General features: G+C 42.3%; 1 protein-coding gene across 1 annotated transcript in view; it reads left to right on the top strand.

The window, feature by feature from the left end:
• The window catches only part of iglon5 (IgLON family member 5), a 142,066-nt gene extending 123,176 nt beyond the window's left edge, over positions 1-18,890 (top strand). Inside the window, exons 5-8 of the mRNA XM_020497478.2 lie at positions 4,287-4,418; positions 9,055-9,175; positions 11,063-11,214; positions 12,437-18,890. Coding sequence (XP_020353067.2) covers positions 4,287-4,418; positions 9,055-9,175; positions 11,063-11,214; positions 12,437-12,540 — 509 coding nt within the window. The 3' untranslated portion in view covers positions 12,541-18,890. The remainder of the gene's footprint in view (positions 1-4,286; positions 4,419-9,054; positions 9,176-11,062; positions 11,215-12,436) is intronic.
• The last annotated feature ends 1,707 nt before the right edge of the window (positions 18,891-20,597 follow it).

Below are 20,597 nucleotides of genomic sequence, written 5' to 3'. Positions count from 1 at the left end.
GGGGGGGCAGGGGGGTGTGTGTGTGTGTGTGTGTGGGTGTGTGCGTGTGTGCGAGTGTGCGTGTGTGTGTGTGTGTGTGTGTGTGGAGGCCAGTGGTCCACTGACTGGCTGGCTTTTAAAAATGTGTTATTCTGATAACTGAGCAGCAATTTAAGCTGTGGATTTCCTTGTTAGCAGACAGATTATGTATTATGTCGTGTTCCACAGCCTGACTTCTTTAATGGGCAAAATTAGAGAAAAGCTTAATGGTGTTGGAGCTTGGAGGCTGCCAGAAACATCTAGCTGTGTGGAGCATCCATTCCCTTACATGGATAAAGCCAATATATTCTAGCCAGCCGGTCTCTTTGACTTGTTAAAGACTTTTGCCGACACATTGCCATAGGACAACGAGGGGTGCCGAAGTGAGCGACAGACTAATTCGCTTGTCAGTGTACTAGGGAGTTTTGTCAAACACCACGTAACAGCTCCATTTTGTTCTTACTGCATAGTGACTCACACACTGTTACCCCTGTCGAGTTTGGTGTGGCCAAACTCGTTTAAAAATAAATACCTATTTATTTCTGTAGAGGCTTTGTGAAGGAGTGATGTAACATTGTTGTCAAGCCTCAGTCCCTAGCTTCAGTATCTGTTGCTCATGGACATACAGTAACATCCCAACACAGATCTAGGATCAGCTTCCACCTCCTCCAATCCACACCTGGCAAAACCCCCAAACGGACCATAAATCAGCATCTAGGGCAACTTTATTCTACATCTGGGTCGTGTTCATTAGGCACCAAATGGAAGGAATATAATTTGATCTCTGAGAAATGAAGCTAATTGATTACACCCAAATTGGCCATTTTAATTTATAGTATTCATGTAATTTCCAATAAATATAGTACCTAACATTCAATTTGGACCATAGTTATTTCTGACAATGAGTAAGACAGGAGGAATCCAATAGAATTATCAGCAGTCACCCACAGACACCAATCCCACACCAACAAACAGTATACAGTATCATGTCTCTCTATCTCTGACAAGTAGTATGGAGCTGCTGCTTGTGGTATTGCTTTTTCAACCTTTGTGATTCTGTTTATGGTTTCATTCCCCATTGAATTCGCTTGTATTCTTTACCATAAATGATTGTGAAGGTACCAAGTTTTTCCCACTTGATTCCACTATTCCTGCTGCTGCCACCACAACCTTTTCATCTCATCATGAGGAAAAGCTTTTGGTTTTCTACCCAAAGTTGAAAATAAAATATTGTGATCCATTTGTGACCAACCGGTTCAATTCGGTCTTAAGTAGAAACATTTGAAATGGTGATCTTTACATAGGAAATGGTATATTATACACTACAGTTGAGGAACAATGGGAAAGTAATGCTACTTTGAAAGTTGATAAACTTGTAACCCCACTTCTGAGAAAATAGCCCTGGAATGTTTTTGTACACGTACTGGAGAGTTCTTCTTTGTCTACACCCATCCAGCATCATTCACAGCCTTCATAAGCCTTAGCCCCGCCCATCTCTTTAAGGATTCACATACATGACATCGGCAGCCTGGTGGCCTGAAACAGCATGACTGGTGTATATTAACACCAATAAACCCATCAATTTAAAAATGAATTTACGAACCAGGCAACTTATAGCAACTTTCTTAACAATATTTTGGTTTGTTTCTAGCTTGTTAGATATATGCCTAGCGAGCTAACGTTAAGTTACAGGAAAATAAACTCACAATACAATCATCATTTACAAGTTAACGACAAGCTAATTACAGAAAATAGCTTACGGTTGCGAGTGTGACAAAATAAAAGCAGGGCATTCTACCAGAGAATTTTAGAACTTGGTCATGTCTCGTTGGCCCAACGTTATATCCTAATTTGACTTTAATGCAGGTAATGTTGTTCTTCACGTTACCGTCGCTGTGAAACCCACACTATATCAAATCAACGTTTATTTGTCACATGCACAGAATACAGAATGTGTAAATGGTACAGTGATATGGTACCTTGCATAGTGGAGTATTTTGTTTAGACCTGCAGCTAGCTAACTAGCTAAACAATGAACCATAATCCCAACTCATAATGTTACTACGCTACATCAACCTGCAGGTAGCTAACCAACTAGATTCAACATTAGCTAGCTAGCTAGCTAACATTAGGCTATAACTAGCAATGCAAATGTCTCTGAGATACAAATAATATTACTACACAGATCATACACGTAATGTTAGCTAGTCGATGGACACAGCAACTCACTCCAGGGTTTTTCGTTATTCTACATTGTAGAATAATACTGAAGACATCAAAACTATGAAATAACACATATGGAATCATGTAGTAAGCAAAAATGTGTTAAACAAATCTAAATCTATTTTATATTTGAGATTCTTCAAAGTAGCCACGATCTGCCTTGATGACAGCTTTGCACATTCTCTCAACCAGCTTCATGAGGTAGTCACCTCGAATGCATTTCAATTAACAGGTGTGCCTTGTTAAAAGTTAATTTGTGGAATTTATTTCCTTCTTAATGTGTTTGAGCCAGTTGTGTTGTGACAAGGTAGTGGTGGTACACAGAAGATAGCCCTATTTGGTAAAAGACCAAGTCCATATTATGGCAAGAACAGGTCAAATAAGCAAAGAGAAAGGACAGTCCATCATTACTTCAATCCGGAAAATGTCTTTGGTCTGATGAGTTCAAATTTGAGATTTTTGGTTCCAACCGCCATGTCTTTGTGAGACACAGAGTAGGTGAACGGATGATCTCTGCATTTGTGGTTCACACCGTGAAGCATGGAGGAGGAGGTGTGGGGTTGCTTTGTTGGTGAAACAATCAGTGATTGATTTAGAATTCAAGGCACACTTAACCAGCATGTCTACAACAGCATTCGGCAGCGATACGCCATCCCATCTCGTTTGCGCTTAGTGAGACTATCATTTGTTTTTCAACAGGACAATGACCCAACACACCTCCAGGCTGTGTAAGGGCTATTTGACCAATAAGGAGAGTGATAGAGTGCTGCATCAAATGACCTGGCCTACATAATCACCCAACCTCAACCCAATTGAGATGGTCTGGGATGAGTTGGACAGCAGAGTGATGGAAAAGCAGCCAACAAGTGCTCAGCATATGTGGAAACTCCTTCAAGACTGTTGGAAAAGCATTCCAAGTGAAGCTGGAATGAGTTTGCAAAGCTGTCATCAAGGCAAAGGGTGGCAACTTTGAAGAATTTGTTTAACACTTTGTTGGTTACTACATGATTCCATATGTGTTATTTCATAGTGTTGATGTATTCATTATTATTTTACAATGTAGAAAATAGTAAAAATAAAGAAAAACTGAATTCCACACTGACTTTACGGAATTCAGAAGTACAATTTCATAATTTGGTCAGATATGCTTGCATGTGTACTGTTAGTGTTTGTTGCTAGCACGTCATACCTAAGTTTGCATATCTTGCCAATGAAAAGTCTTTCAAGTAGTTGGCAAAATCGGTGTGTTTTGTGATGAATGAGCCATCTGATTCAATCAATGATGGAGCCGAGTTTGCCTTTTTTCTGTAGACTGTAGACAGGGGTTTCATACAACAGGCTTGTGTTCTCTTTTAGACTTCCTTCACATATTTGCTATCAAACTCTAGAATCTCCTTAGCTATCATACTCTGCTTCAACCGGGCATTCCACTGATTTCAAAACTCTGTCCTGCAGAAAGTGGAGCGCAATACTATTGCAGTTATTTGTGATATATTTTTTAAAAGCTGCGTTAGAATGTATGACCTACACATACTGAGCAGCCATTTGTTATAGACAGAAGCGTGCTACATGTCAGACCAATCTGAACTCGTCTCTTGGCATGTCCAGTCCATCCATTATCTCAGCCAATCATGGCTAGCGGGAAGGTTCCTGACTTTTTCCATGGCTAAATCAACAAGTCTCGTAATTTAACAATTTTATTCGTATTTACAGATGGCATAGTTTGTTATTACTGCACATGAAAGGTCAGGTGTTTCAGAATGCACTTCTGCCCAAAAAATGTATGTTTATATTCAAATAACTCTCCTGTGAAGTAGTGACGTGCGACATATGCCTAGTTTCCTGAAACGAGTCACATTTAATAAACACAAGAGACCAGAAAAATGTATAAAAGGGTGTGGTGGCAGTATTAGCAACAGTGGCATCTAGTGGGCAAAATCTGGTATTTTCACACTAATTTATTTAATTGACCTTGAACAAATGCACATCTCAGCCTGTGATAACCTCTGGCTTCTATCCTTTGACCCTGTCCTTTGTCCAATCAGATGGTCTAATGAGTGAGGGGGAATTCCTGGACATAACAGAGATCAAGCGGCATCAGGCGGAGGAGTTTGAGTGCATCACCAACAACGGAGTGACGCAGCCCGACATACGCAAAGTCAAGGTCACCGTCAACTGTGAGTGTCCCTACAAACCAAAAACACATGCATGCACTCACATACACAGACACACAGAAACAGTCACAGACACAGACACCCCACACATAGATAAGATAATACTATACTGAACAAAACAATATAAAATCAACATGCAACAATTTAAAGTATTTTACTGAGTTACAGTTCAGATGAGGAAATCAGTCAAAGGAAATAACTTCATTCGGCCCTAATCTATGGATTTCACATGACTGGTTACAGATACCGTAAAAAAAAATGGGCCTCAGGATCTCGTCGCGGTATTTCTGTGCTTTCAAATTGACAATCGATAAAATGCAATTGTATTCGTTGTCCGTAGATTATGCCTGCCCATACCATCACCCCAATGCATCCATGGGGCACTCTGTTCGTGATGTTGACATCAGCAAACCACTCGCCTAATCAACGCCATACACATGGTCTGTGGTTGGGAGGCCAGTTGGACATACTATCAAAATCTCTATAACGACATATGGTAGAGAAATGAACAATCAATGATTTGTCAACAACTCTGGTGGACATTCCTGCAATCAGAGTGCCAAACTGCACGCTCGCTCAAAACTTGAGATATCTGTGGCATTGTGTTGTATGCCAAAACTGCAAATTTTAGTGGCCTTTTATTGTCCCCAACACAAGGTGCACATATGTAATGACCGTGCTGTTTAATCAGCTTCTTGATATGCCACACCTGTCAGGTGGATGGATTATTTTGGCAAAGGAGATATGCTCAATAACAGGGATGTAAACAAATTTGTGCACAAAATTTGAGAGAAATAAGCATTTTGTGCATATGGAACATTTCTGGGATCTTTAATTGGAGCTCAAGAAACATGGGACCATCACTTTACATGTTGCATTTATATTTTTATTCAATGTATGTCAAATATGACTGAATATGTAAGATTCAGTTATGTATCAATATGTATGAATGCAATATCTCACAAGTTTTAGAACACCTACTCATTTTTACTATGTTTTACATTGTAGAATAATGGTGAAGACATCAAAACTATGAAAGAACACATATGGAATCATGTAGTAACCAAAAAGTGTTAAACAAATCGAAATATATTTATATTAGCCATCCTTTGCCTTGATGACAGCGTTGACACACTCTTGGCATTCTCTCAACCAGCTTCACCTGGAATGCTTTTCCAACAGTATTGAAGGAGTCCCCACATATGCTGAGCACTTGTTGGCTACTGTTTCTTCACTCTGTGGTCCGACTCATCCCAAACCATCTCAATTTGTTTGAGGTCGGGGGATAGTGGAAGCCAGGTCATCTGATGCAGCACTCCATCACTCTCCTTCTTGGTTAAATAGCCCTTACACAGCCTAGAGGTATGTTGGGTCATTGTCCTGTTGAAAAACAAATGATAGTCCCACTAAGCCCAAACCAGATGGGATGGCGAATCGCTGCAGAATGCTGTTGTAGCCATGCTGGTTAAGTGTGCCTTGAATTCTAAAGAAATCACAGACAGTGTCACCAGCAAAGCACCACCACACCATAACACCTTCTACTCCATGTTTCACAGTGGGAAATACACATGCGGATATCATCCGTTCACACACACCGTCCCACAAAGACACAGCAATCTCAAATTTGGACACATTTCCACCGGTCTAATGTCCATTGCTCATGTTTCTTGGCCCAAGCAAGTCTCTTCTAATTATTGGTGTCCTTTAGTAGTGGCCTCTTTGCAGCAATTCGACCATGAAGGCCTGATTGCATTAGTGTCGAATAGCCCACCGATATGCAACTTTTCAGGGAAGTTAGGAACCAATATACACAGGCAGTTAGGAAAGCAAGGGCTAGCTTTTTGAAACAGACATTTTGCATCCTGTAGCACAAACTCCAAAAGTTCATGGAGACTAAGAGCACCTCCTCCCAGCTCCCCACTGCACTGAGGCTGTCACCACCAATAAATTGAGAATTTCAATAAGCATTTTTCTACGGCTGGCCATGCTTTCCACCTGGCTACCCCTACTCCGGTCATCAGTCCTGCATTGTTGCAACCCTTATTACAAGCCTGTTCAACCTCTATTTCGTATTGTCTGAGATCCCAATGATTGGAAAGCTGCCACGGTCTTCCCCCTCTTCAAAGGGGGAGACACTCTAGACCCAAACTGCTACAGACCTATATCTATCCTACGCTGCCATTGTAAGGTCTTCGGGAGACTTCCCCGCTATTCAATCTGGTTTTCCGAGCTGGCCATGGGTGCATCTCAGCCACGCTCAAGGTCCTAAACGATATCCAAACCGCCATTGGTAAGAGACAATACTGTGCAGCTGTATTCATCGACCTGGCCAAGGCTTTCGACTCTGTCAGTCACCACATTCTTATCGGCAGACTCAACAGCCTTGGTTTCTGAAATGACTGCCTCGCCTGCTTCACAAACTACTTCTCAGACAGAGTTCAGTGTGTCAAATCAGAGGGCCTGTTGTCTGGACCTCTGGCAGTCTCTATGGGGGTGCCACAGTGTTCAATCCTCAGGCCGACTCTTTTCTAGGTATACATCAATGATGTCTCTCTTGCTGCTGGTGATTCTCTGATCCACCTCTATGCAGACGACACCATTCTGTATACATCTGGCCCTTCTTTGGACACTGTGTTAACTAACCTCCAGATGAGCTTCAATGCCATACAACTCTCCTTCCGTGACGTCCATCTGCTCATATATGCAAGTAAAACTAAATGCATGCTCTTCAACCGATCGCTGCCCACACCCACCCGCCCGTCCAGCATCACTACTCTGGACGGTTCTGACTTAGAATATGTGGACAACTACAAATACCTAGGTGTCTGGTTAGACTGTAAACTCTCATTCCAGACTCACAGACTCAGACTCACATCTCCAATCCAAAATTAAATCTCAAATGGGCGTCCTATTTCACAACAAAGCATTCTTCACTCATGCTGCCAAACATACCCTTGTAAAACTGACTATCCTATCGATCCTTTTTAAAAGCCTCCAACACTCTACTCAGCAAATTGGATGCAGTCTATCACAGTGCCATCCGTTTTGTCACCAAAGCCCCATATACTACCCACCACTGCGACCTGTATGCTCTTGTTGACTGGCCCTCGCTTAATATTCATCACCAAACCCACTGGCTCCAGGTCATCTATAAGTCTTTGCTAGGTAAAGCCCCGCCTTATCTCAGCTCACTGGTCACCATAGCAGCACCCACCCATAGCACGCACTCCAGCAGGTATATTTCACTGGTCATCCCCAAAGCCAATTCCTCCTTTGGCTGCCTTTCCTTCCAGTTCTCTGCTGCCAATGACTGCAACGAACTGCAAAAATCATTGAAGCTGGAGACGCATATCTCCCTCACTAACTTTAAGCACCAGCTGTCAGAGCAGCTCACAGATCACTGCACCTGTACACAGGCCATCTGTAAATAGCCCATCCAACTACCTCACCCCCATACTGTTCTTTATTTATTTTTGTTCCTTTGCACCCCAGTAGCTGTACTTGCACACTCATCTTCTGCACATCTATCACTCCAGTGTTTAATATCTATATTGTAATTATTTTGCCCCTATGCCTATTTATTGCCTTATCTCCCTTATCGTACCTCATTTGCACACACTGTATATTGACTTTTTCTATTGTATTATTGACTGTATGTTTGTTTATTCCATGTGTAACTCTGTGTTGTTGTTTGTGTCACACTGCTTTGCTTTATCTTGGCCAGGCTGCAGTTCTAAATGAGAACTTGTTCTCAACTAGCCTACCTGGTTAAATAAAGGTTAAATAAAAATTAAATTAAAAACACAGTCTCCTCTAAACGTTTGATGTTGAGATGTGTCTGTTACTTGAATTTTGTGAAGCATTTATTTGGGTTGCAATTTCTGAGGCTGGTAACTCTAATAAGCATATCCTCTGCAGCAAAGGTAACTCTAGGCCTTCCATTCTTGTGGCGGTCCTCATGAGAGCCAGTTTCATCATAGCGCTTGATGGTTTTTGTTACTGTATTTGAAACTTTCAAAGTTCTTGACATTTTTTGTATTGGCTGATCTTCATGTCTTAAATGAATGATAGAATGTCATTTCTCTTTGCTTATTTGAGCTGTTCTTGCCATAATATGGACTTGGTCTTTTACCAAATAAGGATATCTTCTTTATCCCCCCCTACCTTGTCACAACACAACTGATTGGCTCAAACACATTAAGAAGTAAAGAAATTCCACAAATTCAGTTTAATAAGGCACACCTGACTACCTCATGAAGCTGGTTGAGAGAATGCCAAGAGTGTGCAAAGCTGTCATCAAGGCAAATGGTGGCTACTTTGAAGAGTCTGAAATATCAAATATATATGGTTACATGATTCCATATGTGTTATTTCATAGTTTTGATGTCTTCACTGTTGTTCTACAATGTAGAAAATATTTAAAAAATAAGAAAAACCCTTGAATGAGTAGGTGTTCTAAAACCTTCGGTCGGTAGTGTATGTCTTAAGAAAATTATATGGCGTGTATTTATCAACCTCAACCTTTCTCGACCTTGAAGGTAACTGAGCCTTTCTTTGTCTGAGCTTAACTTTTAATCACTATCGTTGTGTACATATGTTAAAGATTTCTCTCACTTCTCCCTCCTTCTCCCTTGTTCAGACCCTCCCATGATCACAGACGTGAAGAACATGCCAGCCCAGCTGGGCAAAACGGCCATTTTGCGCTGTGAGGCCATGGCAGTACCCACGGCCTCCTTTGAGTGGTACAGAGATGACCGCAGGTAAGAAAAATACCTCCTCCTTCTCCTTTTCCTTCACTTTTTCTCTAATAGGACGGTTTTGCTAGCACAGGCTGGAATATGTTCCAGGATTCATCCAATGGCATTGAGGAGTATACCACCTCAGTCACCGGCTTCATAAATAAGTGCATTGACGATGTCGACCCCACAGTGACCATATGTACATATCCCAACCAAAATGAATAGATTACAGGCAACATCCGCACTGAGCTAAAGGCTAGGGCTGCTGGACACTTATAAGAAATCCCGCTATGCCCTCAGACGAACCATGAAACAGGCAAAGCTTCAATACAGGACAAAGATTTAATCCTACTACACCGGCTCTGATGCTCGTCGGATGTGGTGCGAGCCTACCAGACGGGCCTTCTATGCTCGCATCGAGGCAAGCAACAGTGAAGCATGCATGAGAGCACCAGCTGTTCAGGACGACTGTGTGATCACGCTCTCTGTAACCGATGTGAGCGAGAACTTTAAACTGGTCAACATGTAGGTTGCATCACCGCCTGGTATAAAAACTGCTGGGGCCAAGCTTCCTGCCATCCAGGACCTATATAGTAGGCGGTGTCGGAGGAAGCCCCGAAAAATTAACAAAGACTCCAGTCACCCAAGTCATGGACATTTCTCTCTGCTACCGCACGATAAGCGGTAAAGCAGCACCAAGTCTAGGTCCAAAAGGCTCCTTAACAGCTTCTACCCCCAAGCCATAAGTCTGCCAAACAACTAATCAAATAGCTACCCGTTCTATTTGCTTTGACCCCCCCCCCCCCCCCCCACACTGCTGCTACTCGCTGTTTATTATCTATGCATAGTCACTTTACACCTACCCTAATGTACAAATTGCCTAGTAAATATTTTCTTAACTCTATTTTCTTAAAACTGCATTGTTGGTTAAGGGCTTGTAAGTAAGCATTTCACGGTAAGGCCTGTTGTATTTGGCGCATGTGATAAATAACATTTGATTTGATTTGATTTAATAGGTTAGGTAGATTTCTTTCCTTTATTGCTAACACATTCAATGGGGCACACTGGGAAGTATTGTAGGTTTAAGTGCTGTTAGATTTTATTGGAATTGTCAGGTAAGGTAGTGACAGAGTGGAGGGGGAATGTGTTTTTCTGAGATCTCTGGGGAGAATATAGTAACCATTTCCCGCTAAGAGGTGTGATTTAATGTGAGTGTGAGAGAGAGAGAGAGAGAGAGAGAGAGAGAGAGAGAGAGAGAGAGAGAGAGAGAGAGAGAGAGAGAGAGAGAGAGAGAGAGAGAGAGAGAGAGAGAGAGAGAGAGAGAGAGAGAGAGAGAGAGAGAGAGAGAGAGAGAGAGAGAGAGAGAGAGAGAGAGAGAGAGAGAGAGAGAGAGAGAGAGAGAGAGAGAGAGAGAGAGAGAGAGAGAGAGAGAGAGAGAGAGAGAGAGAGAGAGAGAGAGAGAGAGAGAGAGAGAGAGAGAGAGAGAGAGAACGCACTCCAATAGGGCACACCAGAGAGTATTGTAGATTTAATTGCTGTTAGATTTTGACTATTAGAATTGTCAGGTGAGGTAGTGACAGAGAGGAGGGGGCTTGTAAGGAAGCATTTCACGGTAAGGTCTACACTTGTTGTATTTGGCGCATGTGACAAATAACATTTGATTTGATAGTTTAGGTAGATTCTTTCCAGTATTGCTAACACATTCTTTCAGATATAAAGTTATTTCTCTCTCTCCCTCTCTCCGTCTGTCGCTCTCCTACCCCCCCCCCCCCCCCACTCTACCCCTCTTTCTCTATCTACCTCCCCCCTCTCTCTCTGCCTCGCCCTCTCTCTCTATCTCACCCAACTCGCTCCCTCTCTCCCTTCTCTCTCTCTCTCTCTCTCTCTCTCTCTCTCTCTCTGTATCAGGCCGGTAGAGAACGACAATACTCTGAGGATCAAGAACGAGAAGACGCGCTCACTGCTGCTCTTCACCAACGTGACGGACAAACACTTTGGCAACTACACCTGTTTTGCCTCCAACAGGCTGGGAGCCTCCAACGCCAGCATGCTGCTCTTCCGTGAGTCTCTTAAAGCATTCACACAAACACACACACATACTTAAGCATGCATACGTACACACAGCTAGCCACATGCAAACACACACTCATGCATGCATACCACAGGAGGTTGGTGGCACCTGAATTGGGGAGGACGGGCTTGTGGTAATAACTGGAGAAGACTGAGTGGAATGGGTTCATGTGTTTGATGCCATTCCATTTGCACCATTCCGGACATTATTATGAGCTGTCCTCCCCTCAGCAGCCTCCTGTGATGCATACACACACAGACATCCATACATGTGTCTAAGCTCATTCTACTTCCCTCAATCACACAAGTAGTCAAATGTGCATGCACACATACTTAGAGAAGCAAACCAATGCAAACATACACCTAGTCACACACTGCATTGCCCCATCCCCATCTTTCTTCCTTTCCCTGCTCACGGTGTTGGATTTCCTCATCTCCCTCCTTCCCCAATCCCTCCTTCCGTCTTTCCATCTCTTTATTCGCCACCCCATTACGCCAAAGAGCTTCTCTCCTCCATTTCTCCCTCTGTCCTGTCCTGTTCTGCTACCCCAGGAAGTTGTCGTTTCTCTCCTTCTCACTCCTCCCGTCTCGCATTAGCCCTCCCCAATGAGCGATTTCCAACACCGTGTTCTCTCTCTCCCTCTATCCCACCCTCTCTCCCGCCTTCCACACTCTGCCATCTTAAGTGAGCCCCTTCATCTCCTCCTTTTCTCCTCTTTTATTCCCTCATTCTGCTGTTCTCTCGGCAAGTCTCCCTCCAATGACTCACCCCCAGCCAGTCAGTCTCATACATCCTTCTGCTCCGCCTTGCTCCACTCCCTCCATTCCGCCTGCCTCTGTGTCTTATCTCTCCCATCATTTGTCCTTCTCCTCTCCTCTTTTACCTAATCTTCATCATTATAAATCATTCATCATCAATCTTTCATCATTATAACAAGCTGGGTCTGAACCGTCTATACGAATGGGACACAGACTGAAAATCAAACCACTCTGACTAATATCCGATCGCTTCGGGGATGATTTTACTCTCTGTCCCTGTCATTGCACTCAGACTTAATTTCTATCCCAAAATGTTTGACCTCTTTTTACTTGTAGCTTACGCTTTCTCCGGTTGTTTCCTTTTTCCCTTACGAATTCTTCTCCACTCTTTCTTCCCTCGGTTTCCTCTCTCCTTCCGGTGCCTGTCCTTCTCTCCCGGGCCCCTTGCCGCAGGGCCGGGAGCCGTGTACGGGCGAGGCGTGGCCGTCAACGTGGGGGTGAGTGCGGGCGTCGGCTTCTGGCTTTGCCTCTCTGTCTCTCTCCTGATGAAGGTCTAAGAGCTTTTCCTGGAAGTCCCGTCCCGCCTGCGGAAGGAAGAAGGAATTTCTTTAATTACGAACCCATCACTGTGAAACAAAAATGATATGCATTATTCCAGGAGCCATTGACGCATCGCATCTCACACCCACACCAACTTCCCCCTATTCCTCACCCCACTACCTCCCCCCTTGCTACCTATATTGCCACTATCACCATTATTGCCACTATCACCACTTCATGCTGTTTCCAATGAGGGTCACATTGGTGATGTCTATGATGTCTGTGTTTATTAAGAATGATAATTGTGATGATGATGATGATGATGATGAAAACAGATATTTAACACCAGAATAATACTATTATAAATCTAAATGATGACTGATCTACACTACTGTTGGTCTCATAGACATTTGAAAACTAGGAGTAACAACACTCCTATTTATGGTTGGAACTACTCTATAATAACAATGATTAGTTATTATGATGAGGGTCACGTGACCTTGTTGAAAGCTGTCCATTGGCCCGTTGGCCCTGTGACATTTGACCCTATGATCACACAAGTACTGTTTTATTTAGTTTTTAACCGTGTGGCAGTGTATAGGACGCGGCTGCTACGATTGATGTCAAAACACACATGAAGGGTGGGCGGTGGGGGGGGTTCTATATAGCCTTCGCCCTTCTAGTGCATCCTTTTGGGATCGCAACCAAGACGAAGCACGTGAGAAGCCCCCCCCCCCCCTCATCGTTAAGGTGGTTTGTGCTCTGTCTCGTGTGTAAATATAATGCAGTACAGAAGCCATGCCGTTACTAGAGGCAGTCTATCCACATCCAACCCTCCCATTGGCAGTGGCTAATGTGGATCCTAATCAAATATCCTAATCAAATATCCAGCAAATGACATTACCCATCAGCCTCTATTACAGTTTTCATAACCAGGAAGGGACTGTAGAAATAACAATCGTGTCTCCTGCTTTGAAGGCGTTGACCAGTCATCCTCCTTCCTTGTCGCTTGTTGATAGCATGTACCGGTTAGAGATGTTCCTGTCGTGAAACCTCCCTCCCACTCCCCCTCCTCCCCTGCACTGTGTCCGTTTTACTCTGCAAGGTTAAACTGCTATAACTTTTTTGGTGTTGATAATAATACTGATGATGTTAATAAGTATTTAAATAAATATGAAAAGTAATTCCATGTGAGAAAAAAAAAAAGAACACATACTACTCCAGAGCTCATGACGAGCCGTGTGTGCAAAAACATATTTTGTACTTAATCCCTCGGAGAATTCGCACTCGTTGAACTGAACGACAACGGCAAAAGACGAAGTTGTCAGCTTTTCAAGTTGTGCTCTTTTTGACAAGGATTTTAAAAACACATGGAAGTTGATCCCGAGGGAGTCTTTTCATCCAAAAGAGTCCACAGTCAATGAAATGTAATATCGTTTGTAAACGTGTCTGTATTAAAACCTTTGTTTTCATGCTGTTAACCTGTATAAGACATGTTACACATATTACACATATTCAACCAGCTTCCATAGCGTGTCACTCTCCAGACAGACCAGCTCCATGGATAAATGATTTAAAGCGATGTATGTAAAGCAGCGTCCCTGTAAGTCAGTCAGCCCCTGTATGGCAGGACAGGCGCACCAGGAGATAAAGATGTAATTAGCCATTACCTATGGCTGGATAAGCGACAGGGCCTACACTCTCCGGCTTCCCCCGGTGTCCTTCCCGCCAGCCATGGACAGGCCCCATAAATCACGTTCAATCCTGGCCCTGACAGCATCCTCCTCAAGGACACCCTCTTCCCTGTAAAGCAGATGCGGCGCGTCCTCACAAACCACCACACCTGGGCCCTGATTGACCCCCCCCCCCCCCCCCCCCCCCCAGGGTTCAATTATCCAGCCACTTTACCTGCACAGATCAACCACTGAGACGTGTGCTATGAGGCTCGATGACACCCCAACTACCCATCCGCTGTCTCTCTGTCATGTCTCTCTGTCATGTCCTGCTGTGTCTATGTCTATATGCAAACACTAGCAACTAGCTGACTACCCACAATTCCTGTGACCTTACAGGAATATGCAGCATCCGTATTCAGTATTCTGCGAATAGCTGTCATCTTTTTTTGTTGGATTTCATTTTAACCAACCTGCTAACTAAGATATAGGAGAGGCATCCAATCTGGTTAATCTGTGCTATGATAGTAAAGGGTGCCCCTAACAATCTATTCAAGTATGGGACTGTTTTAGTAAGCCTATTGTATGAAGTGTGCTAATATATGAAGAGATGTGAAGCTCTAGCAAGAGTGAATGTCCCCTTTAGCAGGAGGCTAGTCAATGAAAATCTGGTTGTCTCACTGAATATAGTGTGAGACGTGTTCTGTTGATGCCCGTTGCTCTATGCAATGTAGTCAGTCACTGGTATGTCTGAAGGGCAACAGACAGACCCACTTGTGTTCATCTTGTTTTGCTCAGACTCACAGGACATTGATTGGTATCGATTTTCAAGCACAAGAGCAGGTTGTTTTGTTCAGTGATTCTGTTTTTCCTTCTTTGACGTTTTCTCTCACTCACGCTGTCTTTCTGTCTGTCTTCTCTCTTTCACATATACTGTCTCATGTCAGCACCCAGCTCAATTTTATCAGTGGAATGAACTTCTGTATGTACATACTCTGTCCTTGAAGAAAAAACTAAAAGAAAATAACAAAAACATACTGTCATGTTTCTCAATGTGGGTTTGAAAAAAAGCATGTAAATGTTCGTTTTGGGGGGACTTTGGAAGAAAAAAAAAGCTGTATCTTGTGTTTGGGCTTTAGGCTGGGGGAAAGGCTGGGAAATGTGCTTTTAAGTTCATGCAATGGAGGGCGTTATGTATGGTGGGCATTTGTAATAACCCCAAATGAGTTTGAGTGTCTCCGTGAGTTAAATGTGAAAGTTAAATCAGACTCTGTGTGGTGCAGAGGACTGGAAATGGGAAAAGGAAGGATGCAACAAATGCACTTCCTTGATGGACAGTGGGAAGAAGCCCCGACTGGTGGGGACAAAGCTCTGAGGCAGAGGGAGATGGGATGACTCTGACCAGACAGTGAACTCTCCATGGGGGGAGAACGAGAAAAGACAGAGAAGACACTTGATAGGATAGCAACTCAGATAGCATTCCTAAAATGACCGCTGCGTCGTCCCTCCTGATCTGCTAGCCTATCAAGCGAGCGCTTTACACTTTAATGAGATGGTGTGGTGTCATGTAGCTTGACCTGTAATTACAGCACAGAGACATACTGTATGATTCCAATGGTCGTAAGTGGTGCATTCACATGTGGTTGATCACTCCCAACAATTCTACGGGCACCACGAAGCTAATTCTACGGGCACCACGAAGCTAATTCTACGGGCACCACTCGAGCATTGCTAAGCAGCACTTTTTGGCTTATGTTGATGTACATAATATAAACGAACTTGCTTCATTTATATATTAGATTATTTAAATGTTTTGAAGAAAATTATAACCATATTTGGGTGGTGTGTTTTTTAAATTTATGAGTGACAAGTCGGGTAGTATATGAAAATACAGTGGTAGAGTAGCAGTAGAAGCTAGATAACTATACACCCAGTCACCGTTTCAATGTACTCATTTTTGTGTTAGATCCTGAATCATTATAACCACTATATTCTCACATCGAACATTTCCCCAACACACTTTCAGTTCCAAATGCAATGGTTAATCGATACATTGGACTGGATCGCATGAAATAGGGCAATTTCTCCCCAGGGTCACTTTACAAGGGCCCAAAGACAGAATTGTCAAGTGTCTATAGCAAGGCCTTAGAATAAAGAGCATAATTTATCATGCCTTGATACAAGACACCCCTAATTGCACATTGATTTTCTCCCCATCTCCGAAACGATTTGGCCGAGCTATATTGTCAACTAAGGTAACTATGTGTTTAGAGAACATACAATGAAGAATGAGTCATTCGTCTTACTTTCATGTCAGTTGAAAGAGTAGCTAGTCAAGGCGCATTTTGTTCTTTCTGATAATGAGATGTCTAACAATTGTCTGTATAATGGCACCTTCTAGTACATTATATTTTATTACTGTACTCAATTAAATGATTGATACCAAATGTTAATTTTTGGAAATGTCAGTACCTATCGATACTGTGTATCTAGAGGCTTATGTCTGACAAACACAGCCGACTCTTTAGTAGGAGTAGAGTCTAGAACGATAGGATGTACAATAGAACAAGACGAGATTAAGGGGAATAGAACCGTAGCCATGATAGTATTTGGTCAATATTCAACTAACATGATAAATTATCAGAAATATGTCAGATTTTCAGTACCGGTACTATGTATCGGTTATACACAAGAAGATGTGTCTTATTGAGGGACAGACTCATTGATATATAAATGATTTCCTTAGTACCGGCCAGGTCTCTCCAGCTTTTGTCCTTCACACAATAGCCCACTAGTTAGATAACAATGTGTTATCCTAATGATCTATAGTTCACCAGCTATTCTAAAGGCCTGTTCAATTCTTATGAGCAGAGTCAATGTTGCGAGTGTATTTAAGCTCCAGTAGATTTCCATTAGCTGTACTAATGAGTGCATCCATACACAACATGCTGGACTGAGGTGAGCTACATGATGGAAATAGGTCATTATTAAATAAACATGCTGACTACATGTTGCCAAGCAGAGGAAGTGATATTTGCCTTGACTCACTGAGGGCTAAGCTTGGAAGTTGAATGAGGTAGCTAGGTTATATAGTAAAGTTGGTAGTAGTTGAATTGATAGACACACAAGGACAGAATTGATTGAGCAAAAATATACATTTATGTAGATAGGTGGATATTTTGTTAGTTTATCGTTTCTATTCTGAATTCTAATTAGGATATATTATTATTCATGTAAAACATTGACAGTGTTTGTTTGTGTGGATAGTGGGTTAAAGTAACACTTGTGAGCCACATAGGCAAGAGCAGCAGTCACTCACTCCCACCTCCATCCACACAGACAGGCCGGCACTACAGCTGGTTGCTGGTCAACCACCCTCTCCTCTCTAAGAATGTAGCTAGTGGATAATTAACGGTGTACCAGTGTTGGTCCATCCACAGCTGGAATAACAGAGAGTCTGCACACTACCAGGTAACAATGGAGGCGCCCACCAGCCAGCCTCCTTAGTCACATGGGGTGGCAGGTAGCCTAGTGGTTAGAGTGTTGGACTAGTAACCAAAAGGTTGCAAGATTGAATCACTCAGCTGACAAGGTAAAAATATGTTGTTCTGCCCCTGAATAAGGCAGTTAACCCATTGTTCCTAGGCTGTCATTGAAAATCAAATTTGTTCTTAACTGACTTGCCTAGTTAAATAAAGGTAATAAATAAATAAATTAGAAGCCTGCCTAACATCTCCAATGCTGAGTGCCCCATTACTTGGCCTGTGTGAGTCACCAGCACAAACCTGCCATTTGGCCAGTCAATCAGCTGGGTAAATATTGGTTGCCGTGGCGAAAACTGACAATGGAACTATATTTCTTTCTTGTCGAATGACAGCATCAAGTGATGTTCTGGCGTGTGTTCATATGATAAAATGGGAGAGAACCTGTACGGTGTGATTAAGTCGCAAACTGTCTGAGACTGTCCTATTAATGTGAGATGTATAGATTTGAATTTATGACACAATATACGATTGGGTTGTCATGACAGTGTTGTTTCACCAGAGCAATTTTGAAACTTCTGGGGGAAAAATGACAATCAGGTAATAACAATGCACAAAGACAAATGTCATTTTTATCAGTGCGAGAACTAATAACAAATATTAGGGTGTCTTAGGTGTCCATTGCAATCCAGTGGATGAGTCTACTCTAGAATGCTTGGTTAGTGTTTGCAGACATCTTATGGAGATGTCATGCCCATCTCTCTCTCTCTCGTTGCCCCTCTGGCCCACGTCCTTCTCCATCTCCTTTCCCTCTCGGTGGAGAAAACCTGGCACCTGTGCCCCCCCCCCCTCTATGCCAATCCCGCTGCCTGCTGCCTTGCCACCTCTCTGTAGGCCAGGTTCCCACCCTGGTAAATCTGTGTTATTGATTTGTGAGTGTGTGTGTCCGTGTGTGTGTGTGTGTGTGGATTATCTGACCTTCACATGGCAGGCATGTTGGTTTCAATCTACCCCTGGACCTCAACATTAGTATTTCTGTCTGTGTTGACTTTTCAAGATTGCATCGATATAACATACTGAACAAAGCAAAGGAACACAAGCAGCATCGTCTTCCATCTTGACATATTTTCTGTGCAGTGAAGCGATGTTGATTAGGATGACTCTTTTGGTTCATTTGATCTCCGTTCTGTCTCTGTTTCTGTCATATCTATGTGAGTGGACAATTTTTTTCTCTCCAAATCTAAAGAAGTGGAGTTTAAAAAAAAGAAAAGAAAATATATCAGAGGGAGAAAAAAAATAAACAAATAATGTTGTTTTTAACAGAACTCTGTGTGAGTGGTTGATTGTTGTCGTTGTTTTAACTTTTCACCTGATGCTTGATGCCAAGTTGTACATTGTCTTTTTTTGAATAGGAGTAAATCAAGAGGATATCTAAATGCAGAGGAAAACAGACAGCTGAAAATATAATACCTTAAGTACATAATCAATATGACCTTAAAGTTCCATTAGATTGCTGTAAATTATTTACACACTTTCAACGGGAGTAAAGATCACTGAGAGATGGATGGAAACGGCAGTTTACATGTCAGAAACAGTTGCCAAATGTTATGCTAATGTTTCTGTTGAGGTGCACATAGTAGGTCAGTCCCCACTTCTCTTGTTTATGACTATGTAGAACATATTTAATCCAGTGAAAGGGGCTATAAGAGGGTTAGGCTGTTTGTCTCCATTTCAGGTTTTGGGGGTCAGCTTTTGGGTGCGGTCAAATTGTGATTGATACTAGGTGGACAGCGGAGTCAAAGTAACTCGGAGCGTCTTTTTTAAACGATTTACCTAAACATTGATGACAATGAGTCGCACCCCTCATATCCGAAAGTATCCTAAACACGCAGTATGACATACTGCACTATTCATCAGAATATATGTAAACCATACAAGGACTGCTCTTCTACACACTTCTACGAAAACATTCAGAATAAAAAATAAACTAAACTTTTTGTACTTGAAACTAATTTCAGCTTTAATGATGGTTTGCTAGTTCTTTTCAAAGTAAACAAATTCATTTGAAATGAGATAGAATCTCAAACCTTGACATTGTATTCTTCACACAGTAACCACTTTGTTGGTAAGTAATTAGCTAGCTGACATTCTGTCCAATGAGCACCATATCACTGTGAAATAGACTGATGGTTTTGGCGTTGTTTGTGACTGTAGACTGCCTTTTGCTTACTGTTGCATAAAGGTTTGTGCAGACATCAAGAGCGAGGCCTATTTGCCTGTAAGACATAAACTCGTGTTGTCTCTGACGTAACAGGCGCTGAGATTTGTCTTGTTTTGGAGCATGGCCTATTAATGGAACATTGGAACATAATGAAGCAACATAAAAAAACAAGCTGACATCTCGTTGTCTTTGGAGGGAGGCTTGACATTCAAAGATACTGTTTGAGCAGTCCTTTCACCACTGAAGTTTGTAATGAGAAACAAACGCATGACAAATAACCTGGACCTGTGCGTGCTTCTGTTGATAGCAGGCCCAATACCAGGTTAGTGTCTTCCAATCATACTAGGATGCAAATAATCTCACAAATACATGTTTTATGTTTATGATGTTTCAGCACATTCAGTGTCATAATTAATACTTATTATACAATATCCCTAAGCATATTACAGTGCATATAGATTTACCTAATTGCATAAATTCGGCCTTTCTGTTTTGACTCTCATTCTTGCAATAACAAGACTCCTGTTGATAACACTAATGATCTAATTACTTTCAGAAGTGTATAGAGTCATGAGTTGTTTGTTTGTCAAGATAAGAGGACTAAATCTCATTAGTCAGGGAGAAAGTCACTCCAACTCTCTCATTTTGACTTTAATAAAATACTTTGATCATCTCCAAATACACCTCAACATCATGGG

This window comes from Oncorhynchus kisutch, linkage group LG13, assembly GCF_002021735.2.
Source record: "Oncorhynchus kisutch isolate 150728-3 linkage group LG13, Okis_V2, whole genome shotgun sequence".
Lineage (NCBI taxonomy): Eukaryota > Metazoa > Chordata > Actinopteri > Salmoniformes > Salmonidae > Oncorhynchus > Oncorhynchus kisutch.
The sequence above is the reverse complement of the archived record's forward strand: the minus strand, read 5'-3'. Positions and strand labels throughout refer to the sequence as shown.